The sequence below is a fragment of the Protopterus annectens genome, chromosome 8.part0 (genome assembly GCF_019279795.1).
Source record: "Protopterus annectens isolate FY-2018-M chromosome 8.part0, PAN1.0, whole genome shotgun sequence".
NCBI lineage: Eukaryota > Metazoa > Chordata > Ceratodontiformes > Protopteridae > Protopterus > Protopterus annectens.
The window spans coordinates 1,493,431,994-1,493,454,360 of record NC_056741.1 but is presented as its reverse complement, the minus strand read 5'-3'; the positions used below and the strand labels follow the sequence as shown (position 1 = coordinate 1,493,454,360).

At 35.6% G+C, this 22,367-nt stretch overlaps 1 protein-coding gene across 2 annotated transcripts in view; it reads right to left on the bottom strand.

The window, feature by feature from the left end:
- Positions 1 to 17,772: 17,772 nt before the first annotated feature.
- Positions 17,773 to 22,367, bottom strand: part of HTR3A (5-hydroxytryptamine receptor 3A) — a 233,366-nt gene continuing 228,771 nt past the window's right edge. For both annotated transcript variants that reach the window (XM_044081074.1, XM_044081075.1), the window contains one exon: positions 17,773 to 19,158. In XM_044081074.1, coding sequence (XP_043937009.1) covers positions 18,875 to 19,158 — 284 coding nt within the window. In that variant the 3' untranslated portion in view covers positions 17,773 to 18,874. The remainder of the gene's footprint in view (positions 19,159 to 22,367) is intronic.

The window sequence follows — 22,367 nt, the reverse complement described above, 5'->3', positions numbered from 1 at the left end:
GGGGTAGCTTATTGGTGGGGACAGTCTTTGAGGGGAATTTTTGAAGTCCTGATCAGAATGTATGTTGTTTTAGGAGTGCTGGTTAGGTCTGCCAGGAGCAGTGAACATTAAGGTGAGAAACGGCTTACCAAGTGTCTTTTTGAGAAATTTTCTGGTAGATTGTCTCACAATGAAAGATAATTTTTCTTAGCAAGATGGAGTTTTGTCTTCTAACTGATAAAGAAATACCATTTGAAAGGTTGCTAACAACCTTGGTAGAATTGTGCATGCAAGTGAGATATATGTGACACACTGTTAAGTTAAGATGTCAGCCAATTGCACAGGAGCATACCAGCCAAACTGAGATCATGTGTCTAATTCTGATGTAATATACTTGGCTACAAGAAGTAACATACCTCTGACAACTCTTGCTCTAGGCTTTAGGATGCTAAGAGCCTGGTATCCAGAATCAGTGCTTAGTGAAATATTGTCTTCACGTTCCAGCCACAAATCTGTCATCTAGTTTATAGGTTAGTTATATACTAGGGTAATGACTACCAGGGCCTTTATAAGACTATCCAACCGTATTGTGTCCCTATTTTTCATGGGCATTTCTTAGGAGGGGTATATGTTAGGTAGGAAGTTTCTATATGTTAAGTGGAGGTATATGTTAATTTGGGCATTAATGTCTGCCTTTGTCTGTCAGAGACTTGGGGGCCAGACTCGGGGTGAATTTCCAATTTCCCATCCGTTGGACAGTATAGTCTGTACTATGCTGCATGCTATACTGTAGATATAATGCTATTTAATGCTTATAGCTAAGCATTAGATTATACATGAATTGTCTGTATTCCGCTTTCTGAGTGTTACAGGGAGGTTGATCCAGATCACGTCACATTAATAAATTAGTTAATTAAATAAACAAATTAAATGAAAACCAGAAAGAAATACCATATAGACATGAAAGAGTGCACTGCATTTCTGATTAGCTCATCATATATATCTCCATTAGTTGTAATCATACCTCTTAACTGTCCAGAATTTTGCAGAATGTTCCTGACCATGTCTTATATTTTTGCTCTGTCCCACGTAAATTTTTTTTTTGATTTTCTGTTAAATCACTGAAGATTACTGTCAGTCATTAATGCCAGACATTAAAGTTTCATACGTATCCTTCAGGAAATGCATGTTGAGGCAAAACAGGTTGTTCTACTAACTTTTTTAAGTGAAGTAGAATACGATTTAAAAAATTGTCCATGATTTTGGTCTTTTTCCCCCTATTATTTTTGGCTTTGTCCGGAATTCTTGTGAACAGGTTGAGAGGTATGGTTACAATGCAGGTCATGTTACATGAAGCTGTGATTGTGTTCCCTCATGGGCTCATCAGCTTCAGCTGATTCTATACCACATGAAGTACAAATGACATCACAACTGTTTTCATGTGCAACATAATGTAACATTTTTCTTTCAAGTGGCAAAAAATATTTAGAGACAAGAGAAGGAATACTTTTAATAATAATAATAATAATAATAATAATAACAATAAAAAGAAACCTGGAGAAGCAGAGTGAAATGCCAGCCTAAGTTCCACTGCATAGTATATATAATCATTTTCAAAGTCTGTTTTTAAAGTATTGTGTAAACAAAGGTAAGCAACCTATAGATGCATATTGAAGAAAACTGAGAGGCTGTGCGCACTCCCAGTATTATAGTCAAGCAAGGATGTTACATGCATTTATTTTCATATTCTTAAAAAGGTAACACAGTAAAACTGAGACTGTCAGAGGTGCTGCAAAATCATTGTACCTGATTTCCTGACAGAGCATTAGATGTTACAGGAGTGTAGCACTTTGCAGAAGTTGTTAATTGCCTATTGAAAGTGATCAGGTCTTTCGCTACATTGATTGGATGAGGATCAATGGTCTGTTTTAATGTTTTACAGACTCTTTAACTGGATTTCTCATCAATAGCTCACACTTAAAGGCCATCAGTATCTGAAGTTTCTGCCATTAAAGGTCATTAACTAGTACGTCTGTGTCATTCACTGTATTTTAGGCAATGAGGAGCTTTGCATTTCTGTGCATAGTACACATTTCAGACCTCCACACCAGCTATTTTGGGATAACAGGGATAACAAATGGAAGACATAATGCTCACCCCTCAGTGGTACCCATAAGATTAGGAGTGCCCATTGCCCACATCCATTTGACTAAATTCCTGGGACTCACTCAAAATAATGGCTTCATTAAGCTGCATTACTCCAAATGGAATATTTATATATATATATAGATATATATATATATATATATATATATATATATATATATATATATATATATATATATATATATATCTCAGTAACAAGGAACACTTACATTTCCTGTGCCTAGTTTTAAGCACAAATCAGCAAACCACATCAACAGGCATCTCCAAGCACAGGGTTAGTACTACAGTCTGAGGTACAACAAATGATTAATGTAGGACAGTACTATAATGACATCTGGACATACTTCTCAACTGTCCAGATTTTTACAGAATGTCCAGATTTGTGCCTTATATTTATGGTCTATTCCTTATAAAATTTGTGATTTTCTGGATTTTTGTGGCAAATCAGAGAGGACTGAATTCACTAAATACTGACAGACATTTGGGTTTCAGACTTCATATCCTTCAGAAAATGTCTGGTAACACAATACATTTTATTCTATCAACTTTCTAAGTTTATAAGAGCAATATTTTAATTTTGTCCCTATTTTTGAGGCTTTGTCACCCCCCCCCCATTATATTTGGCTTTGTCCACATTTTTTTGTGGTAAGAGGTATGCTGGTGAATTATTCATAGCTAAAAATAAAATACTGTAGGTGCAGATTCTCCATCAAAATAGCGGGGTGGTTGTGGTGGCAGTAAAAATGTAGTTAGGCTAAAGCAAATCCCAAAGGCATAACAGAGAGATGTGTCATCACTATGTTTTAATGACTAAGCAAAACACAAGCAACAATTGAGTATCCAAAGGCAGAATGGAACTGAAAGGTCTTGCATTGGTTAAGCTCAACAAAACTACGCAGAGTGTCACATTTTACTAAAGAATAATAAAAACCTTAAAACAAAGTAGTTTAAATTGTAGTTTTGTATAAACTCTGTGCTCAGGCATATTTAGATCAAGATAGCAGCAAATGTGTTTGTGCTGACTTTAAGTGTAAGTATATTTATGTAGTACTTTACCTACATGTCTTCACTGCACAGTCTTTCAGCTTATCATTCTCTGAAAGATAACGTAAAAAAAATGCAAGCCAAAAACATAATGCTTTTTGGGGGGGACACCCCCAATGTCATGGGCTTTACCATCCCTAAATTATATTTATCAGTTCCATGGCCAAACTGCAGTGGGGAAAAGAGAATCCCCCCAAAGTGTTCCACTGGCTTGCACAGTCCAACATAATGTGGTGAAAATCAGCATGATATTAAATCTTTTGAATAAAATTCCTCACTGGAATACCCATCGCCAACTCATAGGATAGCCTTATGTAATTATAAATAGATGGTTCCATCATTTTATATTGACATACTTAATAAAGTCATGGAAGATAAGCTTGTACCAAGTTATACTAAAGAGTGGAACTGACTCTATAAGCACCTATCTCCAAAAACATTAATGGATTTACCTAATTGTTTAATAATTTGTACATCATTTCACTAGACTTAAATCTTCATGCACACAAATCCCAGAATTCACTGCAACTCCCTGTGCACAGCTAAGTTGGTGAGTCAACAGCAAGCATGTTATAGGTTACATCATGATGAAAATTAATCACAATGAAGTGTAATAATGTTAAGGTAAATGAAAAGCAAACTGTCACGTTAAATACTAATCTTTTAAATAGCTTTACCTGTTAAAAGATCTCTAGTGTATTTTATATAAAAATGCAGACAGCTATTAAATGAATGGTTTGGATGGAGGTGAGCAGAAATCACCATCATCATCATCAAAATAATGGAAAAAATAAAAAAAGAAATGGAAAGTAGCTCAAGTAAATATATAGCATAGCAGCAGGTTCGATTCCGGACCCTTCTCCAGTATCACCTATAAAGATTCTGCAAGGCTGGCTCTAGTCCTGGTCAGACAAGGATACAGTTAAGAGCATGCAAAACGTGTTAGTCCAAACAACCAGTACCTCCTTTATATTCTATGGCTGTCTAGTAAGAATATATAACATTGTAGTTGGAGGTGGGATACCTGACCACAAACCCGCCCTCAAACAAAAGTACTTTGGAAAAATGTGTATCAAAAGCATATGAAGGAAAGGAATTGTCCAAAGCATATAATATTTTATTATTCCTATTGTTTGAAATATTTTCCTCCACTGAATTCCATTTATCTTCATTGTCTCCTGTTATGTTCTTTAACCAGTTTATTACTACCAGAGCTAGAGTGGTAGTCTTATTTCATAAATCTTTTCCATAAAGTTTAACATAAAAACTTAATTAAATTCAGACTGGCTACTTCTCACTAGTCCCCACTGATATGGACATCTATGCTCACAAAGACAAAGAAATTATGTGATTGTGAAAACCTTTCTTTATAAATCCCTGCCATCTGCTCAACTGTTTCTTTAGTTAGTAACACCACCCCTCACTGAGATAAAACAGACATGTCTATAGTCAGTATCACCCTTATAGCATCTGGCACTCTAGTGCTACTTTTAAACGGACTGGATTCTATGAACACAGGCATGAAGGTTCAGTACAACTGATCCACAAAGCTGACCCAAATCTGCATTATCTTTGGGCAAAGTTTAAAAAAAGATATGTAATGCACCTCCTTTATTTCCGGTTATGTAGACCCTGCAAATCATCTGTGGTGCCTGATTTGTCCCACTTCAGTTCAGAGATTTTTTTTTCACTGCACTATAAATGAATGACCATTTCTCTTGTACAATGTCCAGTTCTAGTAATTGTGATCATAGTGCAGGTATTATAAAATATTATGGTCAAGATGCTGAGAACATTAACTCTTCTCTGATCATTTTATTTGCCATCCTCATCACACGGCGAGTGCAAACACGCACACAGACTTTGGCGGGGGAAGTACTAAAATACAGAATGGATTTTCTGTACTAAAATTATTTCAGACATTATAACTGACAAAATAGATTGCTGTATTTCAGATCAGGAGCTTATTTGTATTCTGTAATGCATGGGCACAACAACTATTTGTTGCCAAATTTGTCCTTATTGTTATAAAGTAAACATCAAAGATAAACTGGAATAAGCAGTAAATTTAATGAATAAGTAAAAATTCAAGAAAACAAAAGATTACAATAGGAAAAATATTTTGTTTCACTTATTTAGGGTCTAAGTAGATAAACAAAGGTAAGCTGTTATATAGCTAAAATGTTTAAGGCTGCAAAGTTTTTGTGTTTACAGTGAAAGCCAAGTAAAATAATGTTATGCAAATCAGAAAAGGCAGGGTTCAGTTCCTGGCTAATCAGTGAATGCTGCTCCAACACATAATGTTTTAGGTATTTTGTAAAGTCTAATAAGTTCCAGAGTTCCAGTAAAAGTATGTATTTTGTGTCATGAATCTCAAACAATGTTTTCATGCTTATTTCATTGTTTGCAACAAAAACATTAATACAAGTTATGCAAAAGGATTTCAACATTACTAAAATTGTGGGTAGACATATGGAAACCTTAATTCGTGTAGAGGGTGGTAACCAAAATAAATTAGTAATTGCCTCAAACAATGGTAACTAAAGTATTATAACTGCATTTAGATCATCTTACAAATATGCACACGTTGATTTTCACAAAAAAAGTAATTTTGCTTAAAATTACAAGGAACTAGATAAAATAACATTCCAAAGGCAGTTTCATAATTATTTTTTTCCTTCATGATCTTAATAATGTATTGTTAGTAACTCTCAAAACATTTTGAGAAAAATGTAAGTAAAATAGGACTAATTAATTGATTAATTAATTAATTAGGGACAAATGGTGAAAGGGTAACTTAGTTGCAAATAGTTAGAAAAAATAATTGTAAATACATTGAAAATTGTGAGACAAAATTTAGGAGAACTATTTGCAGATTAAATGTTATATATCAGACAGCATAAAGGACACTTTTGTGTCTCTTCATCAGATGGAATAGTTACTTAGGAAGAGTGAAACAGTTTAAATGGTTGTAAATTTATTTTATGGTGACACTAATAAAGGGACTAATTAGTTTGTTAAAATAGATTTACTTGCTTTCTTCTCTTGAAGAAAAGTTGACACAAGGAGTTAAGGCTGTGAACTGAACTACAGTTCCTCTGGTACTCAGTTTGATTTTCTCAATTTTCATTTCCCTACTTTGTGACCTTGAGTAGGTCATTTAACCAGACAGTGCTTTCAGATTGTTTCTGAAAAGGAACTGTGTGTCCAGAGGATCTACCTGGTGAAAAATGTGTTTTGCTAGGACATAAGAACATTTTGTTCAAATTCTATTAATAGGAAATACATTTATTTTATGCATACATTTAACAGACAGTTTTCACAATATGCATAGTATGTCTGTATGGTTTTCACAATATGCACAAAATATGTATACATTTTTACAGCATGCACATGTTGTGTATAGAATTTTCATGATATCACAGCATGGTCATGTGGCCTAACAGCTTCATAGCTGACAGTATTCAGACATCAGCTTAAAGGGTAAAGTGCTATGTTCATTGTAACACATTGGTTAAAGTGCATTATTATTACCTAAAGAACAATCAGTTAAGGTTATATAATTAAATTTAGGATAGTGTAGAAATATGGGAAATAAAAGAATACTAATAGGATAAAAAAAGGCATAATTTTAATACATGTCATGGCAAAAAGGGGGAAATGTAGATTGGCTTGTGAGACTATAGCGAGAGAAGTGAATAAATGAAGGGTAAATGAAAAATGTCTGTTATATGTAGTAGGATTTCAAGGAGGTAAAATTTTGACTTTTATGACATGGAGTCAAATATATGATGTCAAATAAATGAGTATTTCTGGAGTTAGCATAGGTAATTAAAATGTATTTATTCTCAGTGAAAAAGGTAAGAATGTGTGAGATAAAAATACTGCTCAATCATTTCATATAGTGAAATGAAATTAAAAAACATTTGGGTTCACCTCAAAGTTATAAATTTTCTATATAACAAAGCAGTTGATAGCTCACTATAGCATGGATAATCAATCTATTTCCAGGTTGGGAAATATGCATTTTAAAAGGCTCTTAGTATTTATGATGCTTCATGTATTAATAATAATGACAGAGAATGTACGCAGATAAATATATGGTGTCAGTGCTACCATTCAAGCACTCCAGTCAGTAGGTGTGTTTGTAACCTAGTGTTCATTTTTCTTGCACCTCATGCCTATCCTACTGCATTAGTTCTCAGTGTACATCTGAAGACAGAATGATCAGATGGTTACCTACACAATTCATTGATGACAGATGAATCAAGGGGAGAAATGTTAAAGGTAAAAGTACTAAAATATAAATGTCAGGATGAATTTTCTCTAGTAGAATTATTTCAGATATTATAACTGCCAAAATGGATTTCTGTATTTCAGATCAGAAATAAGTTTGTAAGAGGAAAGGCATGGGTAAAGCAACTATATGTTATCACTTCGAATAAAGCTCATACTGCTGCTTGGTTATGAAACAAAGGAATATTATAGTTTGGTCTTGTTTTGTTACATGTTCTATAATAAATCTAGCATTGTTTGTGTACTGCAGGAATGAATCTATGGGAACATAGCACTGTGTATGAGAATTTATCTGCATGCCTTATCTGCAGATGCATACTTTTGACCTCTACAGAGACATTTTTTTCTATATCCTGGCAGTCAGATTTTCTTACTTAACCTCTTTATCTGAGGTCACAGCTGTTTATTACTGTACTGCTATTGTACTCACACTTGCACATAAGCTTAGGGGCACTGTGTAGTGACTTTCCTTTCTTGGTAATGTAGACAGTAGGTTTTATCATTTGGAACAGTGGGTAGCCACAAGGTGTGCTTTTACTTATAATAAGGTGATTACTTTATTTTCTGTTACTGATTTTGAAAATGTGACTTTGTCAGACCACCAGCAGGGAATAAGTGATTCAGTATATATATATATATATATATATATATATATATATATATATATATATATATATATATATATACAGTATACAGCTATCCTGCCCTTCCTCTTAGAAGCACATGATACTTGGAGTACCCCCCATAGTAGAACAAGATACATATAGTCGTTGAAGGTGGAGTACTAGACAGAACTGGATATATATGACTGTTATTGCATACTCGACCTTCATACTTAAATGAGTAAAATACTGGAAGTGTGCTTGTTTGTGTGATTCAGTATGGTGTTGACGTTTTACAGTTGTCCTTTGGTGTTTTAGATTAAATGTGGTATAGCTATATATACACACACACACACACACACACACACACACACACACACACACACGTATGTATATATATATATATATATATATATATATATATATATATATATATATATATATATTTATATAGAGAGAGAGAGAGAGAGACACATGTGCACGCACAAACATATGTCTTTGTAGGTGGGTGTGTGTAAGAAAAAACATCACTTAAAATCATATTCAATTATCCAACTGAATTATCCTTAAATCCTTAATAACTGAAATTGTAATGCCCCAAACTTCATTTTTGCAATTTGGATTTTAAGAACATTTCATGTATCATTAGCAGGCTATATGTCTAACTCATACCTAACAACTTCTTTGCTTAAGAATCAGGGACAAAGCCAAAAACAATGAGGGGACAAAGGCTCAAAATCAGGGACATTTTTAAAATATTCTAATTTCCTTATAAAGTTGACAGAACAGGTTTTGCGTCAGCATGCATTTTCTGATGAATAAGAAGCATGAAACATTAATGTCTGCCAGCATTGATTGACTGTAAGCCTCAGGGACTATCTAGTAAATAAAAATGTTTATGAAGGACATGGTAAAAACATAAGGTAAAATCAGAGATTTCTGCAAAATCAGGGACAGCTGAGAGATATGACTGAGAGCAATAAGCAACAGATAGTTTAACCTACTACATTTGAACACAGTAACTGTAAGGCAATAGCCACAGATTGTGCAAATGAGTAGTTCCAAGTACACAAACTGTAAATCAGTAAACATGCTGCAAATGACTCTAAGGTTCCCACTATTTGTTTCACTGTTTTTGAAGTTAAAACATGTTTTCATGTGTCTTATAGATGTTAGTTGCAAGCCCAAGGATCTTAAGTGCAACTCTTGGAATAGTGTATCTCTTATGTATAGAATATTCTCCTTTCTCTTATATATAATTAGGTTGGAGTAGGGAACACAACGTCCATATTAGGGATGCCCATTTTTAAGGTGCAATAACAAGTTTTGTGATTTTCTGTTTTTGTAAGAATCACAGTTTTATTTCTGAAGTTCTGGGACTCACCTTTTTAGATATCATGCTTTTCCATGGCTTATGGTGGGTGTTTCACTTCATTCACTTTAAAGTCCATTAAGTTGGGCATGAGGTGTACATGTGGGCTACTGAGGCCCTCTGCGTTGATCAGCAACATATTCCTTCTTGTGTTCCTGTCTGAAACTTATACTTTTGGAAAATTATAGGTAATTCGTGTATTTGGTAATATTTACTACATTTTCCAGGGGAGAAGGCTTCAATGTAGTCTGCCATGTTGCCATTGTTGCAAATGTCTCTAGTGTTAGCACAGATGAGTGTTGGAAACAGCTTTGCTGATAGTGTTTAATGTCTAATATTTCTTACTGGTTATACACATGTAATGTAATGTTTTCCCATATCTTATCTTGAATATTTTTTCCTTTTTCTCCCTGAATCGCAGCATGGTGTCTTTATTACTATGATTATTATGATGATTAAAACAATATTATGATTATTGCTGCAGCAATACAGATGTTTCATGTTTTTATTTCTTACAATTACATAGCATGCATTCAAAACTGGTAAGCATTTGTAGCAACAGCAAGGGCTGTCACAGCTCAGCTCAAACAGGCAAATGCCAACCAAACCACAAACAGTACTTTTATGTGGCTTTTGGTATATTTAACATATGTATGTCTTGATGTTATGTAGGAGAGAGTATGTTTATTGAATAAGCTGTCTTTGCCATTGGGATGTCATATTATTCACAACTATGTTATGCCCTGTCATGGTATTCACTATTCTCATTGTACTGTGTCACACTTATTCAGCAATGTGTTGCAGCTTGTACTGACTGTGCACATGCATTAAGTGAGGCAACACTATTCTAGATAATTAACTATGAACATTTAGCTGAAGTTGCTATGAGTGGAATACATGTGATGCTTGGGTTTACGTCTTTTGAAACATTTGTGTCAGCTTATGGTATATGACATACTAAACAGATCACTCATGGGAAACACAAGTGATAGCAAGCATTTTAATGCCATTAGTGTAACACAAGGTGCGTTATTTCTAAGTGTGGTTTCCATTACTGGACCTAGAGTATAACATGTGTCATACACAATGCATTATTATACAGTTCACAAGTGTACATTCTGCGGTCCTTGAAGTAGTTCATTTTAGTTATAGCTTCCATGTGGACAGAAGTGTGGACACTACATACTGTATTTTGAGATAATGAATACTCTTATGACACACTAGCATTCATGTTGCTGATATACATGTGGAACCATTGTGTAGTACTGTACTCCATTGCCTTGCAAGTGGTGCTGCACAGCAGAGCTAACCTACACTTACCGACTTACATGTTGTTATGCAGTGTAGCAAGTGTTTTACAACAGACAGCAATGTGTGCAGTCAGGTTTGTACTACATATACCTATATTATACAGCACTGCAGTTACATTACACCACCTGACATTTAGATTGTGTGTACAGGCTATCCTGTTGTACCTCATCTGAAATACTACTGTTCAGTGTGTGCAATGGACATTCAGCACTATGTACTTCCAAATTTGTACTGTACTCATGGCAGTATACCTTACTGCTGACAGCTTGTCACTACACAGTAGCACTATAGTAGACTGAATATTATTTATTTTGTTGATCAAAGATTCTGCATATCAGTACATATTACCTCAAATACCCATTCATTGAGTCATAAATATGAATAATACACAATGTAAACAGTGCTACATGCATATGTGTTCAGTCCTGGGAATACTGATAAGGGCTGACATAGGTGTGGACATATGTTTACTAGCTATACTAGTGTGTTTGTGTGTGTGTGTGTGTGTGTGTGTGTGTGTGTGTGTGTGTGTGTGTGTGTGTGTGTGTGTGTGTGTGTGTGTGTGTGTGTGCATGCATGTGTGTGCGTGTGTGTGTGTGTGTGTGTGTGTGTGTGTGTGTGTGTGTGTGTGTGTGTCCATGTGTGTGCATGTGTGCGCGCGCATGTGTCCACGTGCATGTGTGTGTGTCCATGTGTGTGCGTGTTCGCGCGTGTGTGTGTGCATGTGCATATGTGTGTGTGTGTGTGTGTGTGTGTGTGTGTGTGTGTGTGTGTGTGTGTGTGTGTATCTGTGTGTTTTGTGGCAGTGTTTGCTTTCATATTATCATTGTGTACACATACCCTGGCAGCTTGTCTGAATATGGCTGTATGTGAAATACACATAGGCACTTGCAGTACATCTGTTCTTTGCCATGTGCATATGCACACATGCAGAAACATACATATACATTTATATGACACGCTGTACTAAAGTGTATATGTTCCTATGTATAAGTTGGAATGCACAATGGATAGTAAGAAACGTGCAGTATGGACTGTGAGCAACAGCTGTGATTTCACTTTCTCATATTCATATCTTATCACTATGTCTTGTAATGGCTCTAAGCCCCTGCAGTTACGCTGGCCATATATTGATACACACACAGATGCTGGCATATTTTAGTGCTGTCATGTGTCACTGTGATCATCAGCATCATGTGTCACTGTGATTTAATATGCTATATATATATGATGCATTCCATTTCATAATAGACAGGATATATATATATGTGTATATATATATATATATATATATATATATATATATATATATATATATATATATATATATATATATATGTATATAGTATGTGTGTGTGTGTGTCACGTGGTCTTTGCCCTTGGTCAAAATATATGGTGACTAGGAATTGTTACAGTGAGGTCTGGGATATAACATACAGCTAAGTACTCTGCAAATACTCTCCTTAAACAGAATACTCGCAACCCCTCACTAAAATGACAAAACAATTTTTTACATAACTGCCGCCTGTACAATCCATTAAGTTGCACGAGTGGTTTCTCTTTAGTAATTTCTACCTCCGTAAAATAATATAATATATAAATGTAACTACTGTATATGTATAACTGTAAATAGAACTGTAACGACTCTGTGTTTAACTGGAACAAGTATAATGCAATGCAAACAAATAGAGCTTTCCTTCCTGGGCCTCCATTGAAAATGGGTACTGCCCAGTCGGACTTTCACAGTAAACAAAGATGAATGAATAAATAAATAAATATTATAGGCAGAGGTACATGTGAATAGTCTGTGTGACTACTTTTGTGGGACAGGATATGATGCAGCTGTATGACAATCGTGAAATGTTGTGTGTCTCTATAATATTGCTGTAGGTATGCAGTGCACGACTGTGGACATATACAGACAAATTTTTTTCATGTATGATCACAAGTATTAGGCACTGTTAAACTGCATATGGCATACAGTCTTACCAAGATATATTGCAGTCATTGGTAGACAGTTTGGTAAAATATCTGCTTTTCTTGCACTTTCACATTCCATGCATCACTTTTGGAGAACATCTTTTATGATTCATATTTTTGCTCTGTTTTAGCTCAATGGTGAGTTATGTTCTTTGAAGCTTACAGTGTAATTTGCAGCATACAATAAGCCTTCTACTATGACTCAGTCATCACGTCTCAGTTCCATAGGGAACCAACTTGCCAAGCATGACTGCTCAAAAAAAAAAAAAACACTACCAAAAAAATTAAATGTAAGCCTTTTTTGCAAGAGGCAAGCCCCTCTACTCCCCCCCCCCCCCCATGTGGAGGTTAAGCCCTTCCCTGAACTTATATATATATGTATACACATAAACTGTAAGGTCACAAAAACACAAAGAAAGGAGACACTTCCCAAAAGAAAGGAATCCCTGTTGACACACATGGAAGCCTGCAGCAGCAGTAGCAGTGATTTCCTATGGAAAGTAGAGATTGGGAAGTTTAACTTAGCTGAGGTGGCTGCTGTAGGACTGGTAACTCAAAGAGCAGCAGGGCAGACTATGCTAAGTGGTTTAAAAAGTTTATTATAATTCTATTTATTTCATTAGTTGCCAGGCTTGTTCTTGAGAACAGTGGTACACCGAGCTATCGCTGAGTTTTCTGACTCCCATCCTTGGAGAATAAGGAAATAACAGCATCAGATAATGGCTGCTAGTAAGGAAAATGCCACCAAAATAAAATAAAATAAAATAATAATGATGACTAAGGTTAACTGACTATCTTTGGTGGGTTCACACTTCATAAATACGAGGCAGTGAGAGCTGATCTAGGAATGACAGAAATTTAGGCTTGTCCGGCAAGGCAAACATGATGGCCATTGACTTTAACAGCCCCAGACTACACTACCTTGGGCCTTACATACTTACATTACCCATATATATCTCAACAATGGAAATTCTCAATATAAATCTCCTACTGTCTTCTACCCCTTTGGCCTTGCTGACACTTCTACTGCCTCTACTCACCCCCTGACAATTTTTTCTCTCTAGCAAAATTCCAACTCACCCCATTACTTTCTACACCTGCCTCAACATTACTACAACTTTCTTTGTCTGTGTCTGCTAACAAATATACACACTACTCATATATTCCTGACCTCCTCTCACATTACTCACATATTCTTCACCTTGTCTCATACTACTCACATATTCCTCACCTCTCACACTACTCACATATTTCTCACCTCCTCTCACACTACTCACATATTCCTCAGCTCCTCTCATACTGCTCACATATTCATCACCTCCTGTCATGCAACTCGCATATTCCTCACCTCCTCTCTTACTACTCACATATTCCTCACCTCCTCTCACACTATTCACATGTTCCTCACCTCCTCTCACACTATTCACATATTCCTCACCTCCTCTCACACTACTCACATATTCCTCACCTTCTCTCATACTATTCACATGTTCCTCACCTCCTCTCACACTACTCACATATTTCTCACCTCCTCCTACACTACTCACACATTTCTCACCTCCCCTCATACTACTCACATATGCCTTACCTCCACTCACACTACTCACATATTCCTCAACTTCTCTCACACTACTCGCATATTCCTCACCTCGTCTCATACTACTCACGTATTCCTCACCTCGTCTCATACTACTCACATATTCCTCACCTCCTCTCACACTACTTACATATTCCTCACCTCCTCTTTTACTGCTCACATATTCCTCACCTCTTCTCACACTACTGACATATTCTTCACCTCCTCTCTACTTAGTGCTCATCTGTCCCACACCTCTTCAGTCATACTCCACCTGCATCTAAATTTAAATTTTGTATATTGACATTTAAGCCTCCCTGTATATATATATATATATATATATATATATATATATATATATATATGCTAATTTGTAATGTATTAATATGTAATGACTGTATATTTTACTGATTATAGATTTTTCCCCTGTTGCTTTCTTGCAGTTATTGCCTGTCCATATTCTAACTTTAAGCCTTGCATTTTTCTCTATTGTATAAAACTGGAACTGAAGCTTTTCTCCCTGTGCCTCCTTTGAAAAGGAGCTTCCACAGGTCAGCTGGGGATTGGCATAATAGTCTAAGTGTTTAATTCACAAACAATGGGTACAGAGTTTGATTCTTACTAAGAGAAACTCGCTAGGCTTAAAATAGCCTACAGGGACAGCTACCATAGCACCTAACTACAAACCAATAAACATTAAAAAAGTTTATGTTAGAAAGATGCACTTGTAACTCAGAAGGATTGATTTATGCTGTTAAATGTTCACATAACTTTTAGGAGTTTGGGGTTTGCATAATGGTTAAGGTGTTTACCTCTCAGAAATAAGATATAGTGTTTGATACTCACCTTTAAAAAGGAAATTGTCTAGGCTTAAAATGACCCACAAGGGCATCTGGCCTAGTACTTGTCTATAAATCTATATGACCCTTGGTCAACAAAAGCAATAGAAAGATAGAGAGATAGATGGCCGGACATATAGATAGATAGATAGATAGATAGATAGATAGATAGATAGACAGACAGACAGACAGACAGACAGACAGACAGACAGATAGATAGACAGAGAGACAGACAGATAGATAGACAGACAGATAGATAGATAGATAGATAGATAGATAGATAGATAGATAGATAGATAGATAGATAAAATAAAGATGCATAGGCTCAGTGACTATTTTGTCAGTATGTTCAGAATATGACAGTTTTTAACATGTTTTAATGATAGATAGTCATTAAGGCCAAAGTGGAGGATAGCTTTCTTGCAAGTCTTTTTGCTGTGCGTCAAAAAACACCTCACTATATGCAAGCACATTTTCCCAAAGACTCTTTGGCATGTGTATGTAGTAATATTGTTAGATTTATATAAACATTATTTTGGAAACAGATGGTGTCAACCACTTATCCTTTTGTAAAGCAATCTTACTGTTTTGAGTCAGAGTTGTATTTTCAATCAATTGCAGTCACATCATGAGAACTATAGAGCATTGTCATTGAATAAGCACTGATCTGTAAAGTTAGGGCTACTGTAACACTGGTTGTTGAGTACATATATGTCTTACCTACTACCAGCCACTGTAAACTGCAATTGCATATGCAATTTGAGAATATTTCTTATTTCTTGCATTGTGAGGTTTTCATGTTCATTCACAAACACAGATGACAAGCAAATTATTTTTAATCAGAACAGAAATCCCTTTCAGTACATCTCTATTACAAGTTTTTATTTTACTTTTAAAGGTCCAGCAAACTTCAATTTAACTTAGAAAGAAAGAAAAAGCTGTCCTTTAGTCATTGTCACAAAGCATTATTTTGAATCCAGACACAACTATTAACACTTCATTAGTCTGCTGAAGGCGAAGTTAACTGGCATTCTAACTGTATTTCATTTCAGAAGTCCAAGATCATTAGCCAGAGAAACTGAAAAGTTCCTGGAAAGTAGAGGCCTTGTGTGTACATTTATTAGCATGGTGTCCACAGCATGTTAGGAGTGACAGATGAGCACGTCACTCTAAGGAATTCCTCCAGGAGTTCAAGCTGAAGCTCACCTTTTTGATCAAACAGCTTCCAAATCACAGGTAATGCCTCTGTTCTGGTTCCCCTAATGGTCAGGCTTTCGTTATTCTCCATGCTTTCATTTCCACATTAACTTTTGGGGGTACTCTAAGACGGCAGTATGCGTAGTCAGGAACAATGACCGCCTGCACTCTGATTCCTTATATCTTTAAGAAGAAGAAAGCCTACAGCACAAAAAGATTATTCACTTAACTACATGCTGACATAATCTTCAGGAAGGCAGCTTTGCTGAGTGTTGATCTGGAAATAAAGAACAAAGGGTGGGTACTTGATGATGGGGTGTGCGTGCTTTAGTGGATTTCTTCTCCTGGAGTCAGCCATAGTGCACAGTATGACCTGAAAATGATCAGTGCTGTGAAGCATTATTATTATGTCCTATAGTTGGCAGGCTCTGCTTTTGATATCACCAGACTACCCTCTAGGCACTATCCAACAAAGATAGAGAACAGCCACTCAGTACTATTGTCACATTCATGTCACTTATAAGTCACTTATAACTCAAGTTACAGTTTTGTATTTTTTTCCACACAGGAGTATTTTCCTTGATGATGGAAATTTAGTTTAATTGAACATGTATAGCTATAGCTCAATATTGCAACTCTAAAATACATTGCTTGCCCAGAAGGAATACGCAATAGGAAAAAAACTTTTCATAATATTTGAATCCTCAAACTTCTTTGGGATCTCCTCTTGACTTAAATTATTTTGCACTAGTTAATCAAGATAACAAACAAAGATGGTCAGTTATTATTATGGATACGCACTAAATACTGACCTCTGACAAAGTCTGTAGTTTATAAGGAATGTAATCTCTAGCTATGATACACTTTCACAGCTTACACTCCTCATTAATGATGCTACAGACATTTACTGCATATCAACCACACTATCATATAAAGTAATATATTTTTGTCCCTGCTTGCTGACCTTAGGATCTGAGAGCTCATGTTAAGCCTGATATGGGAGCAGGCTGTCAGACCTCAGACGCTTCAAACCTTTTGACTTGATTTATTTATCTGTTTTATTATTTTTCTTTTTATTATATACTACCCAGAGTTTGTCTGCCTCAAAATATGGCAACATTAGATTGCCCACCTCCCAGAATTAGGTGTTTGGAATGTCCAGGACAGAATAGGACTCCATTCAGGTTTCCTTAATAGTTAGAGTTATGATGGCTAAGTCTTTTTACCAGAAGGTAGAACCAGTCTTCAGTTATTTTTACTGTTTCTCTTCCACCACTGTCTGAGACTTACATCTGTTATTCAGTCATTATCAGGGATGGAGACATGCTCCCTGCCACTCTTTCTGCAGGTTATTTTCAGACTAAGCATATTGGAAGCATCCTTAATATATACAAAGTAATGAAATGCTTAAAAGGACAAATATTGTGCTTTATTTACATAAGAAGACAATACTTACATTGTATTTACAAACAGGTCAAATGGCTACAAAGTTTTTGCAAATAATTATTAGAGCTATCCATGTGTAATTGTTACATTCTTTGGTTAACACGGATGTTAAAACAGAGAAGCAGATGACATTGCAATGATTCTCTCATTTATATTAAAGATGAATAAGAGAAATGCTTAAAGTTCATTAGTGGAAGCAGTCTGAGCTCTTATGTTAATTAATTTAAGACTAATTCTAATCTGCTGCTTTGTTGCTACTTTCTAATTCTAATAATGTGCTTGATTATGCAGAACTGTATGGCATCCTGCCACAGCCAGGCTCTCTGGTATATTCGTACCTCTGTATCATGCCTAATTCACACAGATGCACGTGATCATTTTATAATACATCTTAATATATATTATATCATCAGTAATGTACAGCTGTACATCTACCATTTCAAAAGACACTTAAAACAATAGCAGATCCAGTTACATAATGAAAAAAAAAAGAAAACTCAGAAAACATTTTGCATACAGGCAACAAAATGAAGACCCAGGTGTATACTTAGAAATACTCTGAAAAGTGTCAGTAATGGAAAACTGCACGTAAGTACCCTTTATCATGCTGGTATGGAAATCCCAAGTCAAATTACAGCTCCTGTATCTCCTGTAGCTGCTTATAAATTGTCTCAACTACAGTGTAAATTATAAAGAAGAATCCTTTATTACAAAATGTGAATTATATAGGCTTCCTTGCGATCAACAAGGTAAAAATGAACAGAAGCCTTGCATGGTGAGTGCCAACTTCACTGGCATCAAGGCACTCAACTCCCTCCACCATGAGCACTGACTGATGTATTGTTCCTATTGGCTGGGATCAGCTCGATCAAACACTGATATGTATAGATGACTAGCCCACCTGCAAATGTGATGAATGGTATAATGGAGCCTCTCTTGCCCAATTGAAGTTGACAGACACCAAAAGGGCATCATATAACCTTATTGTTTCCTCTTTATTGACTATACACAACTGCACAGAAACATGGGCATCTTCATTATTCTATCTGTTGCTCATCACGTCATCTCAAGCATACTGCCAAACAGACCACAGGGTACCAAGTGTGATGCTGTAAGCTAACACTGCTACCAGATAGACTCGGAACAAGAGGACATCTAAAATGTAACCCACTTGAAGCCATTCCTTAGCAATGTCCCTGTACTCATCCCGTTTTTCCAGGTGCTGACGGATAGATGAGATCTCTTTTAAGATGCTTTCTACAACTGAAGCGTTCTCTTTCAGTGTTACTGAGATTCCGGTGGACTTGTCCGAGTCTTTGGCATTATCTGAGTTAATGTGGTTTGGTTTTCCTTTAAAAAAAGATAAAGTATATTAAATTAAAAAAAAGAATCTGTAGTTCTGCTGCTTGTATTATGGAACAGATATAAAATTGTGAAACATTAGTGACTCAGGAGCTTAAAACACAATGCTGCTATTATGTAAAACAAAGCTGCAGTACCTCTGTGAAATGTTTTAAATTAAGCAGGCCTGCTGCTCCTCTATGTTCAAGCAGTAAATGAATATATCATCTGCCATCTGCTGGCCAAATTGTAAAATGACACCTGCTAAATTAGTATCCCACCACAGACTGGGGAAAATATATTTATATGTGCAGCTGTATCTTCCTGAAAATATAGATAAAAAGATAGATACATAGATACATAGATAGATAGATAGATAGACACACAGACGCACATCTTACTTATTCTCCCGTCCCATAGCATAATTAAATTAAAGTAATTAAAAATGAATACTTACTATGTTTAATAGACTTTTTTTCTTATACTGAAAAATAAAGTAATATGTCATTTTTTTTCCTGGATAGCAGCATTTTTTGTGGCAGTGTATGTATTCAGGCTTTGAAGTTGCCTTTCATTTTCTTTCTCCACAAGGCATACTGCTATATCAACATAATGAACAGGCTTATTGTTCTTTTTTTTCTTAGCGCACAGCCTGTTTTTTTTTTAATTATTATTGTTAATATTATTATTATTATGTCCACAGAAAGACATTTTTTCAGTACTCTGTTGCCCTCGTTGTTTAGTGAGCTAATTTACAAAGGTACTCTGGGTTCTGTGATGAATGCAGTCTTTAATACATTATGAAATGCCCCTTGCCCCACAGTGAGCTTTAAACCCAGAAACCTTCATTTAAATCTCATTATCATGCACTGCATATTGGGAAGCCTTGAGCAGTATTCTTAATATCGGTGTATTTTTTTAATTATATTTCTTTTTAACAAGCAAAAGCTTTGTATTCCAACTACCTTTGTTTAGGAAAGACCTAGTAATTTTGGTCAGGTGAATGTATTTGCTTTGAATCAAGTATGAACACTTTGGGCAACAAATATATCTCTACAGGGAGTACCTTTAAGTAGTTCTTGGCTTTAATCAGATTTGTTATAATGCCAGAAATACCTGTGCGCCCTGGATGTACCTGAAAACAGGTTGTGTTTTTGCGAGTATTTGACTTTGCTTATAAAAGGCTAGTCAGTGTGAGTGAAGTAAATATTCACTTACTGTTGTCTTTCATACTTTATTCTGAATGTACTATCACATCAAAAAATTTTACTTGATAATTGGACATAGCATAAAAACAATGCAGTGTAGGCCTTGTTGTTCCTCTACGTTTCATTGAAGGGTGCAGTTCGGCAATCTATGGGCATGGTTTCTTGGTTATCTTATAAGCAGGAAAAGTGGAAATACATGATTCATTGTAAATGTCAGTATGTTTGCAGAAAAAAATGGATGATACACATGTGTGTTGTGCTTTAGTTGGTTGAAGAGCTGTAGGCAAAAGTGAAATCTAGTAAACTAAGGATAAAATAAAGTTGCTGTTTAACTGTATGGTGAATACATCTTTAATAAGTGTTTCACCCAACATTTCCTGGTGAGTAAAGCATGTCATGAAGGGCAGTACTTAACCAACTGATTAGTGGAAGTGGGGGTTTAAAGGGTGTTAACAGTAAAGAACATGAATTACCACTGTAGTATTGTGTATAGCAACATTTACTAAATGAGTTCAGAAACAAATTATCTTTTTATTTTGGAGATCATACTTCTCAGGCTGCTAAATGACATTGATGCAAACTGAAAAACTGGGGGAAAGGCTTAGGACTTCCTCACATCTCAGTAAGTTTTCATATTATGGTTGTTTAATTCTGAAGTTACGAGTTGTTGGCTTTTGCGTACTTTTACTGCAAGTTGTGAACTAATCCTTGTGGTAGGATCACTGAAATGCAGTCAATGCTGTCTTTTAACTTTGATTTTGCTTGCATTGAATGAAAACCATGTTACCTTAAGTGTTACTTCCCAAACTATCTCAAAATATTATTCTGTATACAATGGAAATGATTCATTATTAAATGTGTTGTTTGCCCATAGACATTTGGAGCACCACTTCTGTTCTATGGTTTATTCAGCACTAGGAGCACAGAAGTCCAGTTTTATCTCATTTCTGGTTGTGCCAAATGAGTAATATATATGTTTTTTAGTATGTATGAATAACAGTAATACTTTTGTAATAACTTAAATTGATTATGTTATATTGCAACATTACAGTTGTGCATTCTTCTGTATATTCATTCCAACACCTGTTCTGAACAGACAAAAGGGAGTTGTAGGCACATAGATTAAGGTAGAGAGTCCAATAAAAAAAAGTCAAAGGATGGAGGCATGCAAATGCAGGCAGTGTGAAAACAGAGCTTTACCAATAATGTGCCATGATGACAATCAGCAGAGACCAGCCAATGAGACTTGTAGTATTATTCTTTACAGATAAGTAATTTGTCTTCATTTTTTGTTGATTGTGTTGTCCAACTGGGTTGAAGACCATTTTCAGTGGAGGCATATGAATGCAATAGGATCTCTCTCTACATAATGCCATCCTGGACTGGGAAATCTTTGTTCATGGATTCCTGTATGTTCTTTCGCAGCCAGTCACTGAGACTACGAGGAGTGGGCTTTCACTAACATGTTTGGTGAAATAAATGTTTATGTATACCCAAATGATTCTGTTATGGAAGAAATCCTTTCCCTTCACTCATAAAGACATGCTGGCTTTGTTCAAGTCATAAAAACTGTGGCCCTTATTAGTGCAATGAAAATATGTAGTGTATCATTTATAAATACTGTATATGATGTGGTTACTTGTTTTACGTCTGTGAAAGCCTACATTTGCTGAAGTTAGTAGAGGAGACTGACCCATATATGATTGCAGACACAATGTAAGGTCCCAAACTGTCCTGCCAATGAGCTTAAATCCAGTTTTGCATACATAGTCTTTGTAGCTGTAGAGATTCTTGTATGCCTTTCTAGCGCCACATAGCTAGATATTTGCAATTATACATAGATACTTGTTACAGATATAAATGTGGAAGAAACCTAGATAAGCACACATCATTCAAATATATGTGTAATTTACAGAGACATGTGGCTGTGGAGAGCCTAACATTACTAGAGCATCCTTTGACCAGCCCACCCACGCCTTATACTTGCCCACATTGGTCAATCCTCGGCAC